The sequence below is a fragment of the Hirundo rustica genome, chromosome 4 (assembly GCF_015227805.2).
Source record: "Hirundo rustica isolate bHirRus1 chromosome 4, bHirRus1.pri.v3, whole genome shotgun sequence".
Taxonomy (NCBI): Eukaryota; Metazoa; Chordata; class Aves; order Passeriformes; family Hirundinidae; genus Hirundo; species Hirundo rustica.
In genome coordinates, this window is record NC_053453.1 from 47,727,819 (window position 1) to 47,753,167 (window position 25,349).

General features: G+C 48.9%; 2 protein-coding genes across 4 annotated transcripts; both read right to left on the minus strand.

The window, feature by feature from the left end:
* Positions 1-282: 282 nt before the first annotated feature.
* Positions 283-1,466, minus strand: TNFRSF13C (TNF receptor superfamily member 13C). Its single transcript, XM_040062745.1, has 3 exons — positions 1,331-1,466; positions 690-944; positions 283-308 (listed from the first exon to the last, which is right to left on the minus strand). Exons 1-3 carry the CDS (start codon positions 1,440-1,442, stop codon positions 283-285), a joined length of 393 nt encoding a protein of 130 aa, XP_039918679.1. The 5' UTR covers positions 1,443-1,466.
* A 6,246-nt stretch (positions 1,467-7,712) lies between these two features.
* CENPM (centromere protein M) lies at positions 7,713-21,174 on the minus strand. Of its 3 annotated transcripts, XM_040063133.2 has the most exons (6): positions 21,030-21,174; positions 20,717-20,796; positions 18,040-18,138; positions 16,922-17,001; positions 15,819-15,910; positions 7,713-15,180 (listed from the first exon to the last, which is right to left on the minus strand). In XM_040063133.2, exons 1-6 carry the CDS (start codon positions 21,084-21,086, stop codon positions 15,055-15,057), a joined length of 534 nt encoding a protein of 177 aa, XP_039919067.1. In that variant the 5' UTR covers positions 21,087-21,174; the 3' UTR covers positions 7,713-15,054. The 3 variants fall into 3 exon arrangements, with proteins under 3 accessions (XP_039919067.1, XP_039919069.1, XP_039919068.1); XM_040063135.2 differs by lacking the exon at positions 18,040-18,138; XM_040063134.2 differs by lacking the exons at positions 7,713-15,180; positions 15,819-15,910; positions 16,922-17,001; positions 18,040-18,138 and adding an exon at positions 19,442-20,558.
* Between the last annotated feature and the right edge of the window lie 4,175 nt (positions 21,175-25,349).

Genomic DNA, 25,349 nt, shown 5'->3' on the forward strand with positions numbered 1-25,349 from the left:
TACTCTCCTGCAAGTACCCTGCTAGGAAAAGCTCAGCCCCATCCTTTGAACCCCAGCTCTAATTTTGATGTACCAGATAACCCTGTGCAGTGCTGCAGTGTACTGTCAATGGGGCTGGCCCTGACATCCCACCAGGGTCTTTGGGATGCATGTTGGAGGGTGCTGGGTATCCCAAGCATGAGAAGCAAGCTGGGTAGTCCACACAGGAACCCCATTGCAGTGCCACAGGGAGAGGCTGCCTCTGGAACCATCCCCAGGGGTCCACCACTGCCCCCGCTGCTCTCACTCCATCCGTGGTCCTCTGGCTTCTGGGGGAGAGGGCTCTCACAAACCAGTGAGCTCACAAAGCTACTCACCAGTGCTCTGTACATGTCCCCTCTGGAGAGGGGAGGGTGCCAGGACATGTTTAGGTAAACAAAGGCATAGGGAGACCTGGCAAAGGGAGGAGGGATGGCTCAGCAGGGTTGTGCTGGCAGATAGGTACAGGCATAGGTTCCCAGGGAATGAGGAACTGCCACTCAGGCAGTGATTCAGATGCCCCAAAATGCCATGGGATGCCTGCAGAGCTGATGTTGAGGTGGAGGAGCTAGCCTCGACAGGGATGTGCCTCAGGGGAGCCAGCAGTAAATGATCCCATCTACCTCAGGGTCCTCAGAGTGTTGTGAGAGGGAGAGGAAGAGGTCACCTACCTTTGTTCTCTTCATCTGCTGCCTTCCTCTTTCTCCTCCACTTTTCCACCTTGCAGGCCAGGAAGCCACAGAGGGTAGCCAGAACCAGGATAACCCCCACCAGCACTGGGACCCCGAAGATCTGGAAGGTGCTGGTCAGGGTGGGTGCTAGGGTAGGCTCTGCTGTGGAGCAAGATGCCGGTAGTGTCAGAAGGGGGAGGGCTGAAGGAGGAAGGAGGGCAGCAGCATTTTTCACCTGGCTGGCTGGCCTAGGGGCTGCGGTGGTGGGGAAGAAGTGTGGCACTTAACTGTGACCCACCTGCCACCAGCAACAAAATATTCCCCTGCTTGATGAGACCCTTATCCCGCTTCCTGTCCCTGGGTGGTAGGAGATGAGAGCTTCCTGCTATTCCCACAGTCACCCCCGGGGCAGGTAGGGAGATCTGACTTCTCCCTACGCCATGTTCCTCTCACTGGAACTGGCTGCCCTCTTCCCCTCTGCTTTAGGTGAAGGCGGTCCGCCATCCTCCACGGCCAGCTCCATAGCCATCCTCAGGAGACGGTGCCTCCCACCTGCCCACCCCTGGGGTGCCCCCAGCCTCCTTGGCCCACCACCACCCACCCCTGGGGAGCTCAGACTGCAGCTGCCCTTGTCCCCTTACTTGTGTTGTCCTTGAACAGGTCGGAGCACTTGATGCATGACTTGGTCAGGGTGTCGAAGCACTCGAAGGAGAGGCAGGAGGGGGAAATGGCAGCTTTTCCTGATGAGGACATGGCAGAGTGGGAGTGAGAGGCCAGCTCCTTGCATGGCATAGCAGCGATGGGGCTGCTGGAGTGTGAAATCGCAGCGCCCCAGGCCCCGTGGCAGAGGGAGATACAGTCTGTCAATTTGCGTTGTCTCCCTTGGGGCTCACAATTGCTGTGCTTGGCCTGGGGCGGATCTTCACCAGAGAGGAGGAGAGCAAGCGACCAAGCCCTACCCCTGCCTGCCTTTGCAACGTGCCCTCAAACTACCCGTCTCCTCAAAAATATGCTTTTGAAATCCCCGCAGGCCCTCGTGTGCCTCAGCCCCGCAGCACCTCGTACCCAGCGGTACTGTGTCCCAGCCTGACCTCCTTGATCCTCGCTCCTGCCCTGCCCACCTGCATCTTGCCCCCAGCCCAGGCATGTACCCCAGCCTGCACCTTTCTTTCCTTACACTGAAAAACCCCTTCGACCTCCTCCAGTGTCTACAGGAGACTTTCCTGTGCACAGATTTTAAAAGACTCCATCCCAGGGGCACGGATCAGGCTTGGACTGAAAACGCAAAGGACCAGAGGAGAAAAGAGTGAAAGGGCACTGATGTTTCCCCTTTTAAAAGCTCCCACTGCCCCGAGGACACATCCTGCCAGGGACTGCTCTGCAAGCGGGCCAACTGTTGTATGTTCTCTACCCGTACTGATGGTGCTCTCCATCACCTTGCTCTCTCCATCCTCTCCAACACAGACCTAGACCTGTGGCTCCTCAGCACCATGTCTCATTCTCTGGGGTTCAGATCTGGTTCTGCACAGTAAATGTGCAGAGCATGGGCAAAGCAGGTCACACCAAGCAAACCTAGCCCACAAACCATTGGAATGGACGAAAAAAAACCCCCTTTAATAGTCTTAGGCATTCCTGATCAGGAGCAGGAGAAATGTTCCACCACCAATACCCACACATCAAAGCCTGATGTTTGAGATCTGAAGAGAGGAATTTTAGTGCTGTCGGTGGATCTCTTCCATTCCTACTGAACAAAAGTCACATCCTCTTTTTCTTCACTCCATAGGAAAGAAAGAGGGTAGCCACAATTGTTGGCTGGCTCTCAGCTGAGGGAAGCAACACTAGTGACCTGCCCCACCCAAGAGATCCCTAATCAGACTTTACTGCTGGAGTCATGTCCTTCCAGCAGCTACAGCATCCGGACTCCTAGTGAGGTCTCTACTGCCCAGTGTACTGGATCAAGGCTGGGAGGGGAGGAGGAAAAAATCCAAAGGGTGCTCTGGCTCAAGGTGACAGAGTACCAGGTGCCCCTACTGTGCAGCTGAGGTCCTCTGAGACAGGCCGGAGGACTTCGTCTCTGAATGTGCCTGCCCTCACCAGTGACTGTTGGGCAAGCTGAGCCCAGAGGCTCCACATCCCACCTCCTGAAATCCTGAGTAGGGTGCAGTCACCACCTCCCCATGCTAGACCGCAGCCCAAGTGCAGTCCTTTGGTACCCCATACCCTGCAGGAGAGGAGCTGCCCTACAGCACATCTCCCTCCCTGCCAGCAGCATTCTCAGAGGATAATTTGCATCACAGCAATGGCAAAGCAACCTCAACACAGTCTCAGCCCCCCTATGGGCACTGCAGGGCTCCAGGCAAGCCAAAGTCCCAACCAAAAACTGGTCACTTCTCACCAGTTCTACACCTGCCGTGGTTTCACTTCCCCTTCCAGCCAGTGTGCCTAGGTGCTTGCTCCCTCACCCCTGTGCCATGCCAGCAGGAATGGCTGCCAGTGGGCTGCGGGCTGCACTGAAGAGCTGTGAGAGGCGGGCCATTCTTGTGCTTGTGGCTCAGTTATTCCCACTCCACCTTAGTCAAAATAAAACTCCCCAGTCAGGTGGGGACATGCCAAGTGCTTCCCCTTCTCAGCGCAGCCCTGAGCCACAAATGGCACAGACAGCTCAGCACCCTCTGCCTCGATGCTTGCCATGAGCACGTTGTGCTTGCCCTGCTCATACCTGCTGGGGGAGCTGGGTCAAACAGCAGGACATCTCTCCATTTTCCACTTTATCTGACCCTCTGCCTCTTGCACAACCCAGGTGAGGACCAGGGCTGGGGTGCAGGCATGGGAGTTGGAGAGACAAGTGTCCAGCAGCAGGGCTGCGGGAAGGGATGGAAAGCTGTGATGCAGTGCCATGACCCACAGCACGGGGGGAAAGAAATCCAAGGCTCACTCCAGTCCACATCTGAGCTCCACAGTGGAGAAACCTGGCAAGGAGAGGGCACCTGGTATCCCCAGTGTCCCCAGTAGGCAGCTCTCAGAAGTGCAAGTGTAGGATCTAGGGCTGAGAAAATACCTTGTCTTGTGGGCTGGTGGGGCTTGAGGAGATGCATGTAGGCAGAGGATCCCCACAAAACATCCAGTGCTCTATCAGGATATCTATCCCCAAACCACCTCCTTGCTCCAAAGGCTTTGCTGCTCCTCTTGCCCTGGGCTGTTTCCACCTGCTAGTCTTCTTTTCCCAAAGAGGAATGCTCCTCCATTCTTCCTGTTTTCCTCACCCCTCAAATGCCCCCACTGTACTTCCCCCATGTCAATCTTCTCTCAGGGACCCCCAGCCCCTATTTCTGTGGGTTCCATCACAGGACTGTCACCCTGCCCCTCTTCCTCCTGTCTCTCCTCCATGCTTGGCTTGAAGTGCGGAGTGGGAAATGGTTCCCAGCATCTGCTGTACCACACTCACTTATTAACTCTGTGAGTCCTCCAGTCAAATATTCACACTGGGGAAAGCCCAAACCAAGTAACCTACACAGTGCTTTCAACACGGAAGGTGAGATAAAGCTCAGGAGCCGACAGATCCCATTTCAGTACATGGAAAGAAAACTTGGAAATTTCAGATGCATGGTGGGGAGCCTGGGGATGGCAGCCATCATGCCCTCCTGTGAATGAAGTGCTTCCAGGTCCTGTTACATGGAAGGATGTTGCAGCCTCATTGCAGCCACTGATGTTACCTTATTTCCCCCACATTTTCTCATCCCTCTTTATCATGCTCTACAGGTCTTCCCTGCCCTTGTCCCAGCTTGTCCACCTCCTCCTGGGCCAAGAAGATATGTTTGAAATTACAGATGATAATGCTTACTCAAGGAGGAATCCAGTGCTGACTAGCCCAGAAGCATTCACAAGTGGGCCTGCTCACGAGCACGGCCCAGGTTCTGTGCATCAGCTGTCCCCTTTTTTGTCTCCCCCATCTTTGCCTCCCCTACCCTTCATAACTGTGATCATTTTGGAATAGCAAAAGTTAAAGCTTGGTGAGTAGTTCAAGCTGTTTGCATCTCAGAGCTGAATATGCTTGATAATTGCACAAATGCATAATTAAAGAGCAGAAAAAAATGACTCACTGGGTAAGGAAATGCGCTTTTCTTATCTCCTCTGCAGAGAAATGAAAACTCCAGGAGCCTGGGTCTCCGGCTAAGTCCTTTTATAAAACAAATTAACCAGAAAAGGTATCAAATGAGCAATTTAAGAATTATGTCTTCATCTCAGAGTCAGACAGCTCAATTTCCAGTGCTGTTTGTTCCCATCCTACACCTAGAGGGCTGGCTTTGGCTGAGCTCAGCTCAGATCAGCTGAGATCCCTGGGATCCTTGTGGGGGACAGGGCAGTGCTGGTGCTCCAGGAGCATGGAGGGTTGGCAGTGGCCTGCAAAGACTCGTGCACACATGAGTGACTGGACTCGTGTGAGTGGTTCCTCTGGTGTCGGGGGTAGGTGAAGTGACTCATGCAGGCACTTGCAAAACCGCGTGTAGCAGAAAATATCTCTTGAAAGTTCACCTTGTGCTCGTGCACACCGGAAACCCAAAGGCCTGTCAACCAGAGAAGCTGTGAGGTGTTTACTGAACAGACCCAGTTACCTCAGGACAAACCTCTGACAGGATGCACCCAATGCCTCAGGAACATCTTGGCACAGCCTGACACCTGCCCTGCATTCAGATGGTCCAGTAAAATGCCTTGGCTGGAGGCAACACCCAAAGCCCATTCAGCACCTCATCCCAGCACCCTTTCCCATCACCCCTGTGCTGGCTGGTGGGAAACATCCCTTCCCAAAAAGTACTGTGGTTATTAACAGCAGATTTCTCACAGCTCCAGCATAAACCTTCTCCTCAGGATCCACTGGGATCCTTCCTAAAGCCAGGTGGGCTTAGAGACAAAATCTGGGAAGATTCTAGGAATAATATGGGAAAAAATAAGGCTTCAAGAGATTAATAGTCACTCAAAGCCCCAGATCCCTCTGTAGGTTCTCTGCTTCCTGCTTCTCTGCTTCAAAGGGGTTTGTGACACTGCTCAGCCATCCACATGGGGTGTTTGGTGTGGGGCAGTGCCCCACCCTGTTGAATGGAATTGGTCTCCCTGCCCCTTGTTTATGACCCTGGAGCTCTGCTTGTCCACAAGGCTGAATAAAAAAGGGCAGGTGTCCTTGCCTCCCTCTGCAAGGGGCCGGGGATGCCTGCAGGGATAATGCTGAACACCCAAATTAGGCTTCTCAGTGGGCAACCTGTTGAAGAACCTTCTGGGGTTCCAGAAGGGCGGGTCAACACTTCCTGAGCTCAAACTCCCTCTGCCCACTCCCCCTCCCTGGTCCATAGAGCCCAAGAAGGACACAGCAATACAGAGGACATGGGAAAAACCTCCCTTGTCTGATCCAGGCTTGGGGGGGCAGAGCCTTGAGGGGCTCCCCCATGGCGGGGAGGAGTGAGGGGCGTTTCCAGCCAATGTGCTGGCTGCTCCTGCTGCTCTGCAGACTGTGGGGAGGACTCAGTGGGTTCCTGGCACTTGGGTTCCTGGCACTGTCTTGGCTCTTGCAAGCCCTCCACACTATGAGCAACACAGCATTGGCTGAGCCTGGCTCTTCTTCCTGAATGTGAACAAACAGTGCTTAAACTCCCTGCCCACTCTGCCATGCAGCAGGGATGCTGCCCCCACCCCCATCCTGAAGAGAAGTGGCATCTTGTCCTATTTCCCTTGGACAACTGGGAGGAGGTGGCAAGTGCCCCCCGTTTGGCGTGTGGCTATTCATAGTGAGTGTTCACGTGCCGTGACAGGGCCAGGCAGCACCTCCAGCACCAAAACAGAAAACAGTGGCTGAGGGTGATGTGCTGCCACAGGAAAAACCTCTGAACAGGTGGGTTCAGCCAGATCAGGTATCCCTTATGCCGGGGCAGAAATCTTCCCAGTACTCACAGTGGGAAGCCCCACCACTGCACTCTCAAGACATGAATCTCCAGCAGATGACTCCAGAGCCAAAAATCAAAGCCACAGTTGCCCCAGTACCTCTACAACATCCTCTGGCTTCCCACAGACCTTTAGGTCCAGCCTGCTGTAAAAAGGCCAGAGTGATTTTACTTGCACAGGCTTGAGTGCAGAGTAATGTTACGAATTTCCATGAGTGTATTAAGGATGCAATGTTAGAAGAGAACTGACAGGTGGATTTGCCCTGTGCACCTCCTCTCCTGGCTGGCATGTGGGCACAATGGCTTGGATATCCTGCCTAAGCCCAGAGAAGAAACAGGAGTGCAACACACAGCATAGAGAAGGAGATAAAGGGGAGGGTGAGAAGCTGCTGCAGCTGCAGGGCTCAGGAGGTGGAGAGTTACTGCCAGCAGCCCTGTTCCATATTCACCACCCTTGAGGATGAACTCCAAGGAACCTGTGGGCAATGTCCATTGATTCCCTTTTGAGGGGAGAGCCCTCCTCACAGCCCACAGGCATTCCCTCTATAACAGCCACACCAGCTTCTGAGCCTTTGGGGCCTCAAAGGCACCCGCTGGAAGAAGGAGTTGCTTTGGCACAGGCTGTCACAAGAAGGGAGATGCTGTGGGGAGCAAATGGTTCAGCCAAGGCAGGAGGATATAACCTCCCCTCCCAAGATTCCCTCCCCATTTCCTATCATAGTGTAAGCACCTATATGGGAGTTGTTGCCCTTTGCCACAGTCCCCAAGAAAGGCTGCTTGTCCGTCCCCCTGGAAGATCTCCTGCCCAGTATAAGTCCCTTTCCCTTCCACACTGCACCCACAGCCCTGCAGAGGGCTGGACTACCAGAGGATGCAGGCAGGCTTCCAAGGGGCTGTGCAGCAACATAGCATTTTGTGGCTAGTCTCTCTCTCAGAGTCCTGGCTCCATTTTTGACCCAGCTAGCTTGAGAGACAAACCACAGTTGGAAGGATTTTTTCCTCAGGGCCCCAAAAATCCCAGGAGTAGCTGTGAACCTTTTCCTTTAGAGAGAGCAGGTCCCCGTTGACAGCAAAGGAAAGGGTCTGCACTTGATCCGGGGGAAAATCAGGGCTTTATTCAGTCTTTCTCCTGTGGTCCTGCCCCCATCTGGGTCAGGAACCAGGTCCCTGACCCCCAGCCAAAATGAAGCTTTCATGTGCTTTTTGGGCTTATATCCAGGGAAGGGGTTAAACGCAGGGACAGGCCACTACTCAATCAGGGATAAGGTGGGAGTGGAACAGGGTTGGATTACATTCCAATGTGGGAGAATGGGCAGGGAAAAGGAGCAGGGACAAACCTCAGGATGATACATTTTCCAGGGGAACAGGGGGTACAGAAGAAACCATCACAAAATACAATATAAAAATGAAATACAATATAAACCCAAATACTACACAACAGCGTTTCCCATCACCCAACCTAAAAATGCACATTAGAGGCTGAGAGCAGGAACAGCTTTATATCCCCTAATAATCTTGTCTCTTAGCTAGATAACTAGGACTGCAAATCCCTGGTGATAATCACAGCCACCATGCCTCCAAGCTCTCCCCCAGACCATTCATCTAGCTTGATGATGCTTTAAAGAGACATCTAATGAGGATAATCTGATTCAAATCCCCTCCTGCTTTTGGGCAGCAGAGCAATTCAGGCCCCTTCAAACTCCTTCTTCCTCCACGACTATCTTTATTTCCCCTTCTTATATGAATCACTGGGATTTCCTTTGCTTTTTGCATTACTATTTTAAATCTTTGATATGACCACTGCAATCAAGATTCCGTCCCTTTAGAACCTAATAAATATGAAATCAGACTCAGTTTTACTCATAGCCTTATAATGGGATGCTGGCCTCTGCTTCAGCTCTCACTTTGGGTGCATGGAACATTGCAGCCTGCTTAAAAAATTCCCTCTTTACCTGATTCAATCAGAACCACTTACAGGAGATAAACACATTTCAAGCTTGGCAAGAGAGTGAAGCTTTGGGAAGTGGGGAAGATCTCAATCACGCTCAGCTTTCAGTGCAGAGCAGATGGCGAACATTCCAACTATATAATTTATAGGACACCATCACTATGTATTAGTCCCATACAGTGACTGAGCTCAGCCAAACCACAGCTCATGCACACTCAGGGGGACTCTCACAGGTGATGCTCCACATGCAACCTGGGTAGGACCCAGATTTCAAAGAAAGCACATGCTTCATGTTTCATCTCCTTTATAACACAGACCAGAAGATGCAGTGCAGCAACCCTTGTCCTAGAGGGTCTTCCTCTTCCCCCTGGACTGGGCAAAAGCTTCCCAGCCTGCAAACTTGTATTTGAACTAGGTCTGTATTACACATCTGAGTGCAATCTGACATCCCCGTCCCTTCCCTCCAAGCAGCTCACACAGCAGCATGATGGATGCCAGGGCAGCCCAAGGCCAGGTGCTGGGGTTTGTTTGCACTTCTTCACGGCTGCCATGCCATGCTGGCACAGCCTGGCCTTGCAGCTTGCTGGGTGTCACAATGCCCAAGAGGGACATGAATCACCACCACAGCTCAATTTCAGCAGCGCCTAGGTCTCCCTGCCCTGTCTTTCACCCAGACACATACAGAGTGGGTGCAGTGAAAAACCTGTAGGTCAGGAGCGAGAATTGCTCAGGGTGGCCAAATTTGGTTTTAATGAAGAGAAAAGGTAAAAAGGCGAGATGAGGTAGTGAAAACACTCCCTCTGGAGCAAGGTGATAGCAGCTCCAGCCTTATCTCCAAGGCTGCAGAGTTTTCAATACCCTGCATGGCTAAAAAAAGTCCTGGAGGACTTTAATAAGTGCGCAAGACTGAGCTTTTACAGGTGTCTGGTGTGCAGGCAGAGTGACACTGTGCTATCCCACGGCTTCCCCAGCTCCAATGCCTTTGATCCTTTGCTGTTCAGCATAACAGCACGAGGCACTGAGTCACCCCTCAGACCCACAGGAGAATGAGGATTAATTAGTTGATTCTGGCACATGTCTTTAAAGAGAGATACTCCACTGCCACACGAGCCACAGGCTGTTACTGAGCTTAGGCAAATGCAGCCCTCGCTTAATGTCTGTGATCTCTGGAAGAGCAAGAAAAAGAAACAGCAGTGGGGGGAAAAATCGTATGTTCACACTGGGGCAATGCCAATGCTGCTGTCAAAACTAGGAGAGTGGCCAGCACAGAGGTTCAGGGGAGCTTTGAGCTGAGCAGTGCAGACAAAAATAGTGCCTCAAGGACTGTCAGCCTCAACAAATACCTAAGGTTTCAACAATCCAAGCACAGAGCATGAGCAAGGCAGCCCGGTCACAGCGCAGCACTGTCACCTTGTCACTGCACAGTGAGCGCATAGTAGGACTGGAGAGCTTTCATGGGAAGAGAAAAGGAATACTCCATACTGACAGAAAATGGGGAAGCCTCCTTAGCTTGTTTAGTGCTGCCTGGGATTTTTAGTTTTTTCCAGCATGCCTGAGCACAGGCACTTCAGTTGGCCCTGACACAGCCTGTTGTAGTGCCAATAGGGTGTTGGTATCCAGAGGCTAGAGCAGACCCTGCACCCCAGGGCTGTGTTTCCCAGGGGGAGGTGTTCTCTCTCTTTGTTTTCGTCCTTGCCCCATGTCGGTGCTCCTTCCCGTGACACACAGAGCCCACAGGGCTCTCGTACGCAGCCCGCAGCTGCACCTGGGCTGGCGGCGAGGAGGCTGCCTGCACGTATGTAAAACATGGGCTCTTTCACACACTGCTGACTTCCCTCAGCAAAGGAGGCGGTGGGGCGGGGCAAGGGCACGGTGCCTTTCCTGGCTCCTCTCAAAATGCCCCAACACATGGTAAGGTCCAGGGGGATGAGGGATGTGACATTGCAGCACATGGTAGCTCTTGCAGAAGGAGCCTGTGCCGAAGGAAACGTGGCCCAGCACGGGCTGGGAGCCCCTGCTACTCAGGTGCCAAGGAGTCTGAGCAAGTCATGTCACTCCAGAGTCCCCCGTCCCTGACCTCTCTTGCACACCAACTCTTCACAGCCAAGACAGCCCCTCCTGCACAGAGACCCGAGGGGATGCCTTCCTGCCTCGTACTGCCATGCTGTATTAATATTTAACAGTGAGGAACAGATCCAGAGACTTTGATTTCCCCACTGGCCAATTCAAGGATAATTGAACTGTACAGGGAATTTCAGCATTTCAAAGGGTGGTTTCATTCCAGTTCACACTGAAACCTAACCATGCTGCAATGTCTTATGAGAATGATTGCAGCCAGTTTCAGGCAGCCTCCCTGCAGTGGAGTCAGGCATATAAGCAGCATAAAAATGGCCGATCTCAGGAGGCGCCCGGCCAGCAGGCCCTACCACACCCTCCCGAACAGAACTTAGGTAAAGAGGAAAAAAAACCCCTTTTATTCTGAATGTTTCCACTTAATTCCAGATTTGCAACCCCAAAGTAATGTCAATTTGCCCTTGTTACACACCCCCAGTGGAGGCAGATCCTGCTGTAGAAGCAGACCAAGTGAGGCACAGTGAATTTTTACACACATGTCCAGGGTCATGCAAGAAATCAGCCACAGAAGTGAAACAAATCCAGTGTTTTTGGCTCCTGCCTCTGGGCTGTACCAGCTATTGCTTTCTCTTGCATATAAATCACTTTTCCCCACCAGTGAAGGACAGCTGGCCACTGAATGGAAAGTGGCAGTTGTTCAGCAGCCCACAGCAACACTGCAGACCAGCTTAGGGTGGGGAGTGGAGAACAGAGTGCAGAGGAGACTGCCAGGGATCTAGGCCAGTGGAACAGAAACAGAGCAGCTGAAAACCAGCCAGTGCTCCTGCAAAATCAAGACAAGTTAAAAACCCCTCAGGAGAAAGCCTCTTCCTTGCTTTTGGCAGCAGAGCAGAGCTGACCTCTGCCACAGCTCTGCCAGTCATCTCCAGGCAGCAGAGCATGAGTCCCTTCTTGTCCATCACTGCTGTGAACAGTGGTCATGATGAGAGCAACCAAGGAGCTTTTATAGCTTGACCACAGCCGCTAAACGCCACTGACCTAAGCCAGCCACTCCCTTCAAACTACAGGCAAGCAAAGACATCCAGTTTTAATCAGTCCCCAAAGTAAATATCAGAGGTGGCCTTGAATCTAAAACTCTACCACCAGTTTCAAGGTTTGGAAGGGACAGATATACCCCCGGGGTTGGCTTTATCACTGATCTTTGTTCCAGGAACAGAAAGATCTTTTACTATGGATGCCATTTCAGTACACAGACTTTCTCTCCCATTGGTATAGACTGAGCATATAATGTTTTATCATGCTTAAAAGTTGGTCTGATTTAACTGCTGGTGCAGCAGAGACAGTCTTAGAAAACCTGGCACAGCAGAGAGCTGTAATCCTACCAGGTAATGCCAAGCAAGGCGATTTGTGCCAAAATCTCTCAAAGATCACCCCTGTGAGCTGTTCAGCTAGCTGGCTGAGGATGCAAAATCTTCAAGGGACTGGATTGAAAATGAAATCCTGTGGGTCAACCTGTACCTGTCATAGCAGAGGAGACCATATTACAACCTCATTTAGTTCTGTCCCTCAAAAAAAAGCACAGTGAGACCAAAGCTTACACCAGTGCAACTGGTATGAGCTCTTCTGTACTAATTAGACAACTTTTATTCTAATTTTGCTGACATAACTAACAAACAGAAACACATCCACAAACTGAAACAGTCAAATCAGCAATGCTCACAGGTAATTTCACCACAGAGAGGGGGATTCCTCTTTGAAAATCTCCACATGGATAGGGAACTGAGGCAAGAGAGAAGAGAAAGCAAGTAACTTCAAAATGTTTCTGTTAGTTTAGATTTTAGTCAGCTTGGAAAGCTCTTTCATGACGTTTGAATAAAACAGAACCTGAGTAATTAGCCTTAATTCAGCTTCAGGCTTTCCAGGCCTCTGATCCCAATCCAAGTACTACTTTCACAAGACCTTTATCAAACATTAGCCCTGGATACTCCATCCAGATGAAAGATATCCTCAGCTGCCTTGTCTCCCCTGCTAGCAAGGGCAGTGTTATGGCCTGTCTAAACTAATAGCTGACAGCTCCTAAAGGTATTTACATAGTTGAAGATGTAGCTTTAGACGTGTCCCAACTACTTTGGCTTGTAAAATGTGATGGACCTGAGACACTGTGTCATATTCTTAGGTACACTCTGCTTCCCCTGCCAGTTCTAATAAATACTTTCTTCTAAGAATAAGAAAAATATTTGCCCCAAGGTGAAGCAAGATGCTGCTCTTAAGGAACTAAATTTTATTATGCACCAGCTGAGATTCAGCCACCTGTAGGAAGTAAAAACAGCATCTTTATTCCTTGAAAGTAGTAGAAGGGAAGAAATACCACATCTGAAACATAACAGTGGAAAAAAAAACCCTGCTTGAAGGTGCAGAAATGGACAGTAACACATGAGTTACTCCAAAGCATTCTGGGTGGACCAAAAAAAAGTTTCATTTTCACTAGTTAAAAAAGCACAGTCAAATTACTCTTGAGGCCAAAGGGATTTAACCTGAGTCCATCAGTTATTACAGTCAACTAATAAGGAGAGCAAGCTAGGAGATGGAAAAATCTCCTTGCATTTTAAGAATTGCAGAGGACACAAAAGAGTGGCTCATTTTATGCCACTTCTCTTCCCTTTCCTCCCACAGACTGCACCTGCACATCAAGAACAAATCAAAAACAGCCTATTCTAAGCAATGCTCTCCTTTATTTTGATGGACTCAAAGCAAGAGCAAGGCTGAGACAGCATGACCAACACAAAAACTTGTTTTTCAGTGTGATTTTCCCCTCTCTGGTGGCCAAGTCCTGGTTAGTACCTTCAGGATGGCAAAGCTAACTGAAAGTAGGGCATGCACATTAAGCTTCCCATCCTCCTTACAGAGCCGTGACAGTTTGCACATGTCTTTCTCCTTTGGGTTTTAGCCAGAGTCCAGCCCTTTTGGGCATCATAACACAGCTGAATGGTTTAGCTCCTTTTGTTTCAGCTGACAAACACCCTAGCCCTCCCCCACCAGCAACAATACAACTGGAGCTGAGATTTGTGTGTCCTCTGAGCTTGCTGAGCTGTCTTTGCAAGGACTGCCAACATTCACAGCTGATTAAGCCTACAGTGCTGCTTTCTGCTTTTCCTGATCACAGACAGATGTCAGAAACAAGCTAACCAAAAATGTGCACACAGCTAGAGCTCTGAAACTAGGAACATTAAAGCAGACTATTAGAGATTAAATAAATTAAACCAGAGAGGAGCTTAACACATTCTCTCTAGGCTCCATTTCCACCTGGCATGCAATTCTGAGTAAGAAACATCCCAGCATTTCAAAAAAACCTGTATTCTGGCAGGTGGCTCACTCAATGAACAGAAAGGGCTGTATTTGAAAAGCTTTTGCCACCACCACATGGTTGAAGCCACAAGTGCAGCAAAACAACCAACTGGGAGTTCAAGCTGCTAGCAAGGACCAGCCTGTCAGGGCAAACTGGGACAAGCATTCACAGTAATAAAGAGCATATAACTATGTAAGTAGTTACTAAGTAAATTACATATTACTTATTTTATTAAATTAGAACTCTCAAACCTTAGTGACTTGCAGTGAGCACAAGGCACAACTTACTGCTGGTCAGAACCTGTTAGTAAAGGGATTATACACAGCATATGCCAAACCAGCCGAGACAACCTGTTTTCTTGTGTGCTGCTGTGTCTGGTCTTCTGGGTTTCACCTCTGGTCATCCCCAGAGGCTACATTACTGGGGCTTTCTTGGGCTTGACAAGTGGAGTGTTTTCTTCGAGAATCTAAAAGAAAGCTAAAGTGCTAGATTCATTATCTTCTTTAGCCCTTTCCTTCCCAGTTAGGTACCAGGCATGGAAATAGTGAGTCCTTTGCTGGGTAGATGCTCATACAGCTGGATCATTAACTGCCAAGTGCAGTCTATCTAGAAGCTGCAGACCAGCCTTCCTTCCCCATTCTTCTCTTGGTGGATAGACAAAACCTGGCACCAAGGTTTCACATTAGACTAAGGTGCTGCATTTCAACTGAAAGAAATCAGGAGCCTGCTACCTCTTCTCTGGTACTTTGGAGACAGTTCTTCTAATATTCTCTCAAAAAACCACATAGCTCCTGGCCACTGGCCAAGTGGAAAAAACTCGAACTTGATCACAAAATGGGATTCAGATATAATAATAGGAATCCCCAATTCAAACTGCCCTCCCCATCTGTTATCCACTGAATAGGAATCAAATTTTTCTTGAGAGGTAAGCAAATAGGAACAGTTCTGGATGAGTGGTCATGACAAATCACGCAAAAAAAGCTTCCCAATGTGATTCCAACTGCAGCAGCTTCAATGCCCGACATGAAAAAAACCTGATGAATGTGTCTGAAGTATCATGATGAGAAGCTAATCATCATCACAGCTCCTCATCAGTGAGAGAAAGGACAAGGCAGAAACTCCCGGTACGTGACCAGCACAGATCTGTAACATTCGCAGAAGTCGTTGAGCAGTAACAACTCGAATCTCTTCCAACTGGAAACAAAATGGAGAAATTATTTAAACATTTGAAAAGAAGAAAAGCGACAGTAAGCTTTGATAAAAGAAAGAACCAGAGCAGGCATCAAGTGGCTAGCTACAGAAAATCCCAAACAGGCCCATTCACTTCCCTAATGTTAAGGAAGGTACAGTGTTGCCAGCTGGAAGTGCTGAAGGGCTTGCCAAAGGCACAGATTCTACCTGCTGGTTGGGAAGCTGTCTCTGAGGATGCAGTGACAAGTACACAGAAAAGTGAAGTGTGCTGCTGCTGAATGCCAAGCTCTCCCTCCAACTTTTCAGACCAAGCAGGTAATTGGAAAGAGTGGCCTATCAGTTGTCAAAATGGTCAGTGAAACCATAAAGCATACTAAGGCTTTGCATAACAGAGATGGTTTTTGTTAGCTTAGGCTTGGCTTCATGAGGTTTTGAAGTAGCACCGGAAAGACCAGATTACTAGAAGACTCATTTCAAGGACAGCCAGACTCCTTTACCTCTACTGTTCTTGTAGACAGTCTGGTCTCTGACACTTATGAAAGCCAGTAGCATATGTATTTATTGCTAATATAATGATGTTTCTAACAATCACAGAGCAGTGGAATTCAGAAATCCCTTGAGATGTCAAATAAGCAACTTACCTCCAGCTCACAGAATAGCACAGGACTGCAGTAGGTTTTTCCTAATTTAGAAATGGCATTTGTCTCAATGCTGCAGGCATTCACCCTGCCAACTAAAAAAAATATTTTCCCACATTACAAGCCTCATAATCAGCAAACAGTGAAGAAAAGTTTTAGGAAATTCCACATCCACAGAACAATCCAGAGCTAAATTGGAGAGCGTAATAGAAGGTAAGGCAACAATGAGCAGTGCAAACAGAATGGTACAAGTTTTGAAATGGAATTAGCACAGAAGTGTTTAATAATACTAACAGGAGGAATAGTACCACATCACTCTTTATGTAACATTAACACTCTGCACAAGGGATCAGCACACCATCAGCAGGGCAGAATCTTCCACTGATGTACCAAAAGTCTTCCTGGTTCATATGGTATCACAGAGCGGTCTGGTCTCCAAGGAATTCACTTCATCAAGAGAGCCATAACACAAGACAATGCTAAGACTCCTTCTCTACTTCAGAATTAGGCCTCCTGACCCCAAAACTTCAGGGACAGCACCTCTGTTCTTACACAGAGCAGTACAGTCTGGCCCCTCCAGTCACTCAGAGCTGAAGCAGGGAGAGTACACAGGAAAGCACTGGGAGACAGAAGGATTAGAGGCACAACAGAGCCAGACAGTACACAGCAGGTACACCAGTCTTGTATTAAAAATATACTTCATAGTTTTGTAGCTCATACATTTAGATTCACTTTATTACCATAGTATCATATACTTCTCACTGCTTATTAAGATTATCATTAACACAGATCTGAAAGAGCATATAGAACAAATTTTTAGAGTGCCACACACACACAAAAATAATATCAATAACACAAATCAAATTCAGGGATTAGGGACAGAGAATAGAAATCTGACTGGCAAAAACAAAAAGGAGAGAGCAAGTGAGCATAAGAGAACCATGTTTTATCTAGAAAAACAATAAAAAAAGGCAGAGGAGTTCAGAAATAATTTAAACAAAGTTTCAACAAAGCCTTTCATTTGTTTCAAGTTAAGTCAGTGCCCTGCTTTAAGAAAACCAAGTGAGTTGTACTGCTTGAAGAGGAGAAAGAGGTGCCATACGTACCCCCAGTCACAAGAAAGCACACTTTCCCCAGGAAGAAGCTAGCATCCACATGAGCTAGGGAAGTTTCGACATTCTTCAAGCTGTCAGAAAAGTACAGACAATCCAGTTGGACAGGGAGGTTAAACCAGTGCAGCATAAGGACAACAGGAATAATTTTCAGAAGCACAATTAGAAAACCAATGATGTTAACATCTGCTGATTTGTGAGCTTGCAAAGTTCTGCTTTATGCTAAAAGCATGACATCAGAGACCTCTGTTATACCCACAGCTGTTTAATAACCCATAACATATCCTTTCTACACAAGACTCAACAGTTAGAGTTAGTTTGAACAGTGTCCTCCATGATTTACAGACACTAAGCATCTGAATTCATTAATATCCAATGAAACTTCAGCACCACTTCGGCTCTTTCAGGAAGCGCTTGCCCACACATTTCTGGAGCACCATCTGTGCTGTAAGTATGCAGCTGGGCCTGTCATTTTTGGTAAATGAGAGCCCAGGATCATCAGTCACAAGTTAAGTAAGTAATAAAATGCTGACTTCTGTGCCTCAGCAAGTCTTTACTTGTGGCTGGGGAAACAAGTATCATTTCTACAAAGGCAAGCACAAGATGATAGAAAAGGGATCAATCCCTGCAGACCTTTCTCTTTTACCTAGAGACATCCATAGTGTTGATCCCACTTGACCAGGAGTATCAGTGAACTGAGGATTCAGACACAGCCCCTTGCTGGTTATTGGGCAGCACTGCCCAGAGCACATCAGACTTCTGCATATTATAGAACTTCACAGCACCCCCAGCACTTCCATCTAATCCTACAGAGAGCATCCTTCCAAAGCTCAGTTCATATTGTCATATATCCAGACCCAGAAATAAATTCTGCCTTCTCTGCTATGGCAACTTAGTGCACAACAGGCGTGTTATTGGACAGAACAGTTCAGTCCTAATCCACTGCTGGAGGCCAGAAAGCCACTGTATATATTACTGAGTTCTTCCACCACAGCAAGTCTTGGGTTTGAAACCCACTATTCAGCAATTCCAACACAGTAAAAATGTAAATTTAGCCATCAAACCAAGAAAGAATATTAGTCCCCCCTCTCATCTTTTTGCCCTTCTCTTACCTGTACTTGCTCTTTATGTCAATCATAAACACAACCATATCTATCCTGGGTCGGAGATGATCCCTCTCTGAAGGTAAGGGGAGGGATGTAGCAAGGTGACTGAAAGATAACAAATTTGCCAGTTCAACCAAATAGCTTGGCAAGTCAGTATCCACTTATCCATAATCTCATAACCACTGCATTCACCCTGTAGCAAGTTACCAGGAAGCCTGCTAATTACCAAGTGTGTGGGCATTGAAGAGACAATGTGATTGTTTAAGTGGTACTCTCATATCTTAGGCCCACTCATAATTGCTGACAGGCACAGTGGTAATTGCTAGACAAGGCTGGTTATAATGGGACGCTTATTAGAGCATAACAAGACTCACAGAAACATTTTCTCCCTTCAGATCTGTATGGCGACTCATTTAATTTAAGTGTTACAAAGAGTCCTTTCTAACAAAGTGAACCCCAATTCTTTACTGGAATATTTTGCTGCCAAGTTTCAGTTAAAATGCATCAGTGCTTTTCTGTCACATTCGAGAGATACAGCTTATATGCGCACACAGGAGAGGTGACTTTCCCGTTACAGAAGAACCTTAAACCACAAATTTGTCACTAGTACAGCTTTATAGATGAAGTTATAACTCAAAAAGGGCTTCTATTATATCATTATGCCCCTTTTTAACCGTTTCACTATGTCAGGAGCTGCTAAGTTAGTTGAGGCATCCTTCTACATGGTACCACCACTGCTAATTAGAGCTGCTGGAAGAACTACAGGGTGGGGATTTTTGCGTCTCTTCCCACTAAAAAAGCCAAACAACCACAAACAACTAACCACAACAAAAAACAAGCAAACCAACCAAAAACTCAACCAAAAAAGGTTTCAGCAGTACATAACTGGATCTTCCACAGGGAAGAACAATATGAGCACCGCATTTTTGGAAGATCACCTTAATTTAAACTGGACAAACAAACATCCCAGAAGTTCAGTCACTCTCGCAATCCACTTCCTCTCTGGAAGCCAAGGAAGAAACACTCATTCTGGTCTTCTTGGAGAATATTACTTCTAGCAATTCAGTCTCAAGGACTTAACAGTTTTCTCCAGCAGCCACAGACTATGGTATATATTCCCTTCTATTAATCCTATGTAGTTTGTAGTTTTGTTTGCTAGTCTCCAAATAAAGGTGTTTTGTTTCTTCCATTTATGGAAGTTATGATTTAACAAAAATATTCTGAAACTAACACAAGAGATGAGCAAAGTGAGCTTGAAAGACACACTGCAACAAAAATCAGCTTATTAATTTAAGGTGAAATTTAGAGAGAGACTCTTTGATGAAACTTATCAGATCTCACTGTCTGAGGGGAAGAAAAAAGCGACCCAGAAAAGCACTGCAATATTTGAAATTCTGCTATATTTAAACCAACGTGATTAGATAATGCCAGCAGTCTCCAGATAGGAACTGCAGAAGCCTTCTCCTGCCCCCCCCCCCCAGCAATAAGAGGCACAAAAAACCCAAGCCCTGTAATCCTTTGCACAATAGCTATACCTGAACAGGTAGATCTGTCAGATTAGATACCATATTCGTTTGTAATGTGTATAATCCCAAAGTAACACAGTGGGGGGGAAAACCCATGGACTTTGCTTTCCTAACAATATTTACACAGGGATGTATCCTGCTCTGTAACATGTGCACACGATTCTGTGCCTTTGGGCAGTTACCCAGCTGTAGTACCAGCAGCCATCTAGTTATGGCACTCCACAGCTCAGCAGAGGCTGCAGGTTTCACATAGAAAATGGGGTAACTCATTTACTATTAGTTAGCACAGACATGCAAGATGCCACAATCATACCACTACAGTCACTCTAATTAGCCAGCAGAACATTAGCTCACGTGGCCTTTACTGCCTAGCCACGGATTACAGCAGCAAAATAACACAAACACCTTCTGAAGAGCTGACTAAACTTATTTGGTCTTGGCAAGAGAACTGTCAAGGACATTTAATCATAAAAAGTTAGTTAATCAAGCTTTTAAGACAGGACATGTCATGTGGCTAAAGCTGAAATTCCAAGTCCATCTTAATAGCTTGAGGAGGAAAAGCACGTATGTGGATGCAAACCAAAAAATAGCTACAAAGAGCATCCAAAGCAATAGACATCTTTCAGAAACACTTGTTCACCTGCAAGTACTTTCAAGCATTGTACCTGTCCCATTTTGTCCCAGGATGTTTAATTTCTGTCTCTCAGGCATGGGGGGAAAAATGTGTTGTTTTCACACCTTTCCAATTTAGTAATCAAACATATGTACAACATGCAAAAGGCGAGGGTATGTGCATGGTGAACATGAACGTGGGAAATGCTTCCCCCCCCCCCACCCCGCTTCCAAGCATGCTCAAACTGCCTGCCCAGAGGACAGAGGGGTTTGCCCGCTGCAGATGCCGTCACATCTGGGTAGTGGTGCTCTCTAGCGTTCGCAAGAGCGAAGTCTCTCTCTGAACGGCGTGCTCTACAGCTCCGACTCCTGCCACGGGGACGGAACCTGCGTTTTTAACCAATTTCAGCGCATCAGGAATATGAAGCGGAAGCTTTCCGTGAATTCTTGTCACAGCTGCTGGTTTGTACTTCTTGGACCAGGTGGCAGCGGGCCCCGTACGGGCCCGGGACCGCAGGCGGCACATCCCGTTCCCCACCACTCACATGTTGATGTTGAAGTCCTTCTTCTCCTGGAGAATCGCTTCCGCCAGCTTCTGCTGGAGCGCCTCGTCCGAGCCCACGAGCTGCGGGCAGAGGCGAGAGCGTGGTCAGCCGCAGCCCCCGCCCGGCCGCAGATCTGCACACCGCCCCCGGACATCGAGCCAATCCCCGCGCTGGGCCGGGCTGCGCGCAGGCAAGGCCCGACGCGGCTGAGGGTACGAGACGGGAGGGCGCCCGCAGCGGGGCCGGGCCGGGGAAAGGGAAGGAGAAGGGTCGGTGGGGCCGGACTGCGGGGCGCCGCCACCGCCGGACCTACCAGGAGGACGACGGAGTTGAGCGTCGGGAGCTTGTCCAAGGGCCGCAGAACAGCCATCCCCGCGCGACACGGCGCCACCCGCCCGCCGGCCCGCCGGAATTCAAACGGCAGCCACGCTCCGCCTGGTTCCGACGTCGAGCGGCGGAGCCGGGGCCTGCGGGGCGGGGCCTGCGGGGCGGGGCCGGAGGGAGGGGGCGGGGCCTTCTGGGCGGGGCCTGCGGGGCGGGGCCGGAAGGAGGGGCCGGCGGGGAGGGGCGGGGCCGGGCCCGGCGGGGAGGGGCCGGCGGGGAGGGGCGGGACGTGGTGGGGCGGGGCTGGCGACTCTGGCGCTGTTACCAGCGGGCGGCAGGGGGCGCTGCGGGGTTGGCGATCGCCTCACGGGCCATCTCGGCTCGGAGGGACCTACAGAGATCTTCGCGTCCGGCTCCTGGCCCTGCACAGAAGTCACTCCACGGGCCCCAGGAACCCCAAGGATCACACCGTGTGCCTGACAGCGTAGACCAAATACTTAGACCAAATACTCTGTTAGGCTTGTTGCTGCGACCACTTCCCTGGGGAGCTTGTTGCTGTGCCTCACCACCGTCTGGATGAAGAAACTTTTTCTAATATCCAACCTAAATCTCCCCTGACACTGCTTCAGGCCATTAACCTGGGTCTTTTTGCTGGTTGCCAGAGAGACCAGTGCCTGCCCCTGCACTTTCCCTCTCGAGGAAGTTGTGGACTGCAGAGATGCAGGGGTACAGCGTGGGGCCCCTCTGAGCACACAGGCACCACACGGTGTGACAGACCACCAAGGACAGCCGATCACCATAAAACCCTGCAAAGCAGCACTATTCCTGTGGCATCCAGATATCCCAGGGATCAGTGGGGCTTGAGGCACCCACAGGCAATACTGGAGGGATGCTGAGGGGAGGACACTGGCCTTGTCTTCTCTGTGCAGGGGGATCATGAACAGCCCTTAGCTTTTGAGAAGCAGAGCCCTTATTTCCAGGGCTGTGCTGCTCCCTATCCCTTGCCATGAGCTGTTGCCTGTTTATTTACTCAAAAATGAACAATAGCAAAGGCTTCAGTAAAATTCCACTGCCTCCTTATGTTGCAGTTTGTAATGTGAAGTAATAACATATAATCACAGAATCATTAGTTAAAAAAACCTCTAAGATCATCAAATCCAACAATTAACCCAACACAACCATGTTCAAAACAACCATGTCCCTACATGCCACACCTTTTCAAACATTTCAGAGATGGTAACTCCAACGCATGTTTGGACAGCCTGTTCAACCCTTCAGTGAAGAAATGCTTCCTAATAATCAGTGGAAGCCACCCCTGGAGCAACTTGAGGTTGTTTTCTCTTATCCTACTGCTTCTTACCCGGGAATAGAGACCAACCCCCCAGGTGGCTACAGCCTCCCTTCAGGGAGCTGTAAAGAGCGATTAGCTCTCCCCTGAGCCTCATTTATTCCAGGCTAAACAACCCCAGCTCCCTCTGCTGTTCCTCGTAACACTTGTGCTCTGGACACTTTGTCAGCTCCTTCTATGGACATGCTGCAGCACCCAATGTCTTTCTCGTAGTGAGGGACCCAAAACTGAATACAGGATTTGAGCTGTGGCCTCACCAGTACCAAGTATGAGGGGAAAATGTTAACACAGCTATTAGACTTTCATACTAAAAAGACTGCTTGATAACATAGCTAGGAAAAGGATTTTCCCTAACACTGTGTGGCAGTAGCAACTGGCTTTGCACACTGAATTATTCTGTGCAAGGTTTTGCGGCAGCTTCAGCAGGCTCGACCTCCATCCTGCCCCTTCCTGGGTCCCTTTCTACTCACCCCCCAATCTGGTCAGCCTCTCCCTGGTCCAGTGCTCCCCTGCTCGTAATACAGGTGGGAAGGGGCCTGGGCAGAAGTACTGCAGTAACACAGGCTCAGTTTTTCTCATTCTGAGGTCAGAGCAGGAGGATGATAGGCAGTTATGTAAAACCTCAGAGGGTCCAGTGTACCTCAGTGGCTTGTGGTTCACCTTGCTGCATCTCCTGATCTTTGCCTCAGCCCTGAGTTTGGCTCCACCTCAGTGTGGAAGAGGGTCCAGAACCCATTCTGCTGTCTGCTGGTGCTGGCTCTCCCTGCCCTTTCAACCAGGGTACCTCCAAACGGCAGGAGATGTGCCAGGGAAGAAAGAAGGCTGCAGGAGAATGAAGACACATCTGTCCCTCTGCAGCAATCTGGAGAGAGAAGGCAAAGGGGAGAGAGACAGCGTTAACAAAAGCTGACATCACATGGCCACTGTGGCATTTTTGATCTTGACAAAGGCAGACGGTTTCCCTTGTTGCCAGCATGAGACAAATTACAGGTGAAGCAGAAGAGATTACAAGATATTTCTGACTGTTTCTGAGTTTGATGGGGGGAAGGGAGGATGAATTCAGGGCAGATGTGTCCTAAAGATGGGAGACAAGCAGATGCAATAAATAACAAGATCCAGTTCCCAGGCTGGGGGGATATAGACAACAAATAGAACAATGTTCCTTTTGAGCTGCTGAAGATATGGAAATATATTAAAAGCTCTGGCACCCACCTAAAAGGTGTTTGTCCTCTTTCTGCCCCCTGTTGCCTGCTCTCTGGACCCACTGAAAGACCTGGGTGGCTTTAGTATCTGGTCAGGGGCATGCTTGCTATGCCCTGCTGCTGCAGGCTTCTGTCTTCTCACCGCGCTAGTGTCTGTTGACATTCAGTAGGTCCAGGTGAGCTACCACTCGTCCCCCAGTTAGAAAATTATTTTTCATGGTAGAGGATGTTGTAAGGAAGTGGAGACTCGGGTCGGCAATGCGCCCGCAGCTCTTGTCTAGATCTGTAGGTTGGCAAGGAAAGGAGGGGAGAGGGATGAGATGTGGTTGGTGTTGGAGACTGGGGTGTATTTTACATAACCTTGTGTGACTTTGTCAAGTTGTTTCACCTCTTGCTGCCCCATTTCCAGTTTGCCAAGTGGGAGTAATGAGTTGATCTCTGCTTCTGAGTGGTGCAGGAGAGCTGAGCCAGCACTGGCCCAGAGTGTAAGCAGAAGGAACAAGAGCAGGGCATGATAAGGAAGGAGAGAGCTCCTGATTTTACTCTGTGGGCCATTGTACATTGCTCTGGTAGCATAAACCATTCCACAAATGGGTAGAAGTGTATTGCAGCCAACATGAAGATGTTCTGATGCTGCCAAAAAAAACACAATTGACATCAGCAAGACTTGGCCTGGCCATCACCAGTGCTCCCTTGGAATGGGGCAGCTGCTCTTGCAGCAGGACTGCACCAGCCAGTACAAAAAATGTTAGAAAGCACACCTTGACTTCATGTATCCATGTCCAATTTGCTGTATGATTCGTCCAGTGGTTGTGTCTCAAGGTATTTTCTCCCAGGTTTCTTCCTTGGTTCCCCTGAGCAGCCAGAGGAGCAAAGGAGACAGGCTTTGGAGATGGTCTAGAGAGGAGTGCTGCCCCCAGCATGGTCCCAGTTGTCTCAGCGACCGCTCCCAGCTCCTGACAGTACCATTCAGTATGAGTTCTCTGAGATGTCACCCCCTCATGCAGTACTGGCTCCAGGCTGACCTCTTGCCATCCCTCCTGGGAAGCCTGCAAGATAGAACTCCTGTGTATTTGATTGCATTTGTTTTCTCACTAATAGACAAAAATTATATAATTTGCAGCAAGTACAAAATAATAGAGAAATTAATGGCATTTTCACATATGTTGCTGACAATTTCTGCTTCCTTTGGCAAAGGCTCTTCACAGCTATTTTTAGACCCAAAGCAAGTAAGCTCTTTTCATTCTGCTCTTTAATTTAACTAACTATACACATTTCCTTAGTTTTTAATCAACTCAGCACAGCTTTTCTAATAGGTTTCCTTTCTTGAAGCTGCAGTAGCACCCAGAAGGTGGGTTAGTCTGCTTTCCCACCAGACTATCCCCAACTGATGCCCTGCCATGCATCCCATGTGCCTTCTGCATCCTGCAGCAGCTCCCTCACCTCCAGCAGCTGAGCAGGGAAGCATTTCTGTGACCCTTGCTGAAGTTTTGTCCTCTACTGCAGACCTTGGGGAAGGCAAGTTTGATAAACTCCGTCTTCTCCCATGCCTCTACCTACATTGGGAGAGTAATATTGGGAGATTGGTGTTGCTTTAAAGATGGGCATCCACCTGGGTCTGATAATCTCAGAAGATGCTGATAAAAGGCTAAAGGACAATAAAGAACAGTGAAAAAAGTTGTTAAGGATGACTGGAATAACACTTAACCAGGCCTGGGATTAAGCTGAGCTCAGTACATTGTTTAAGCTGTGATTTACA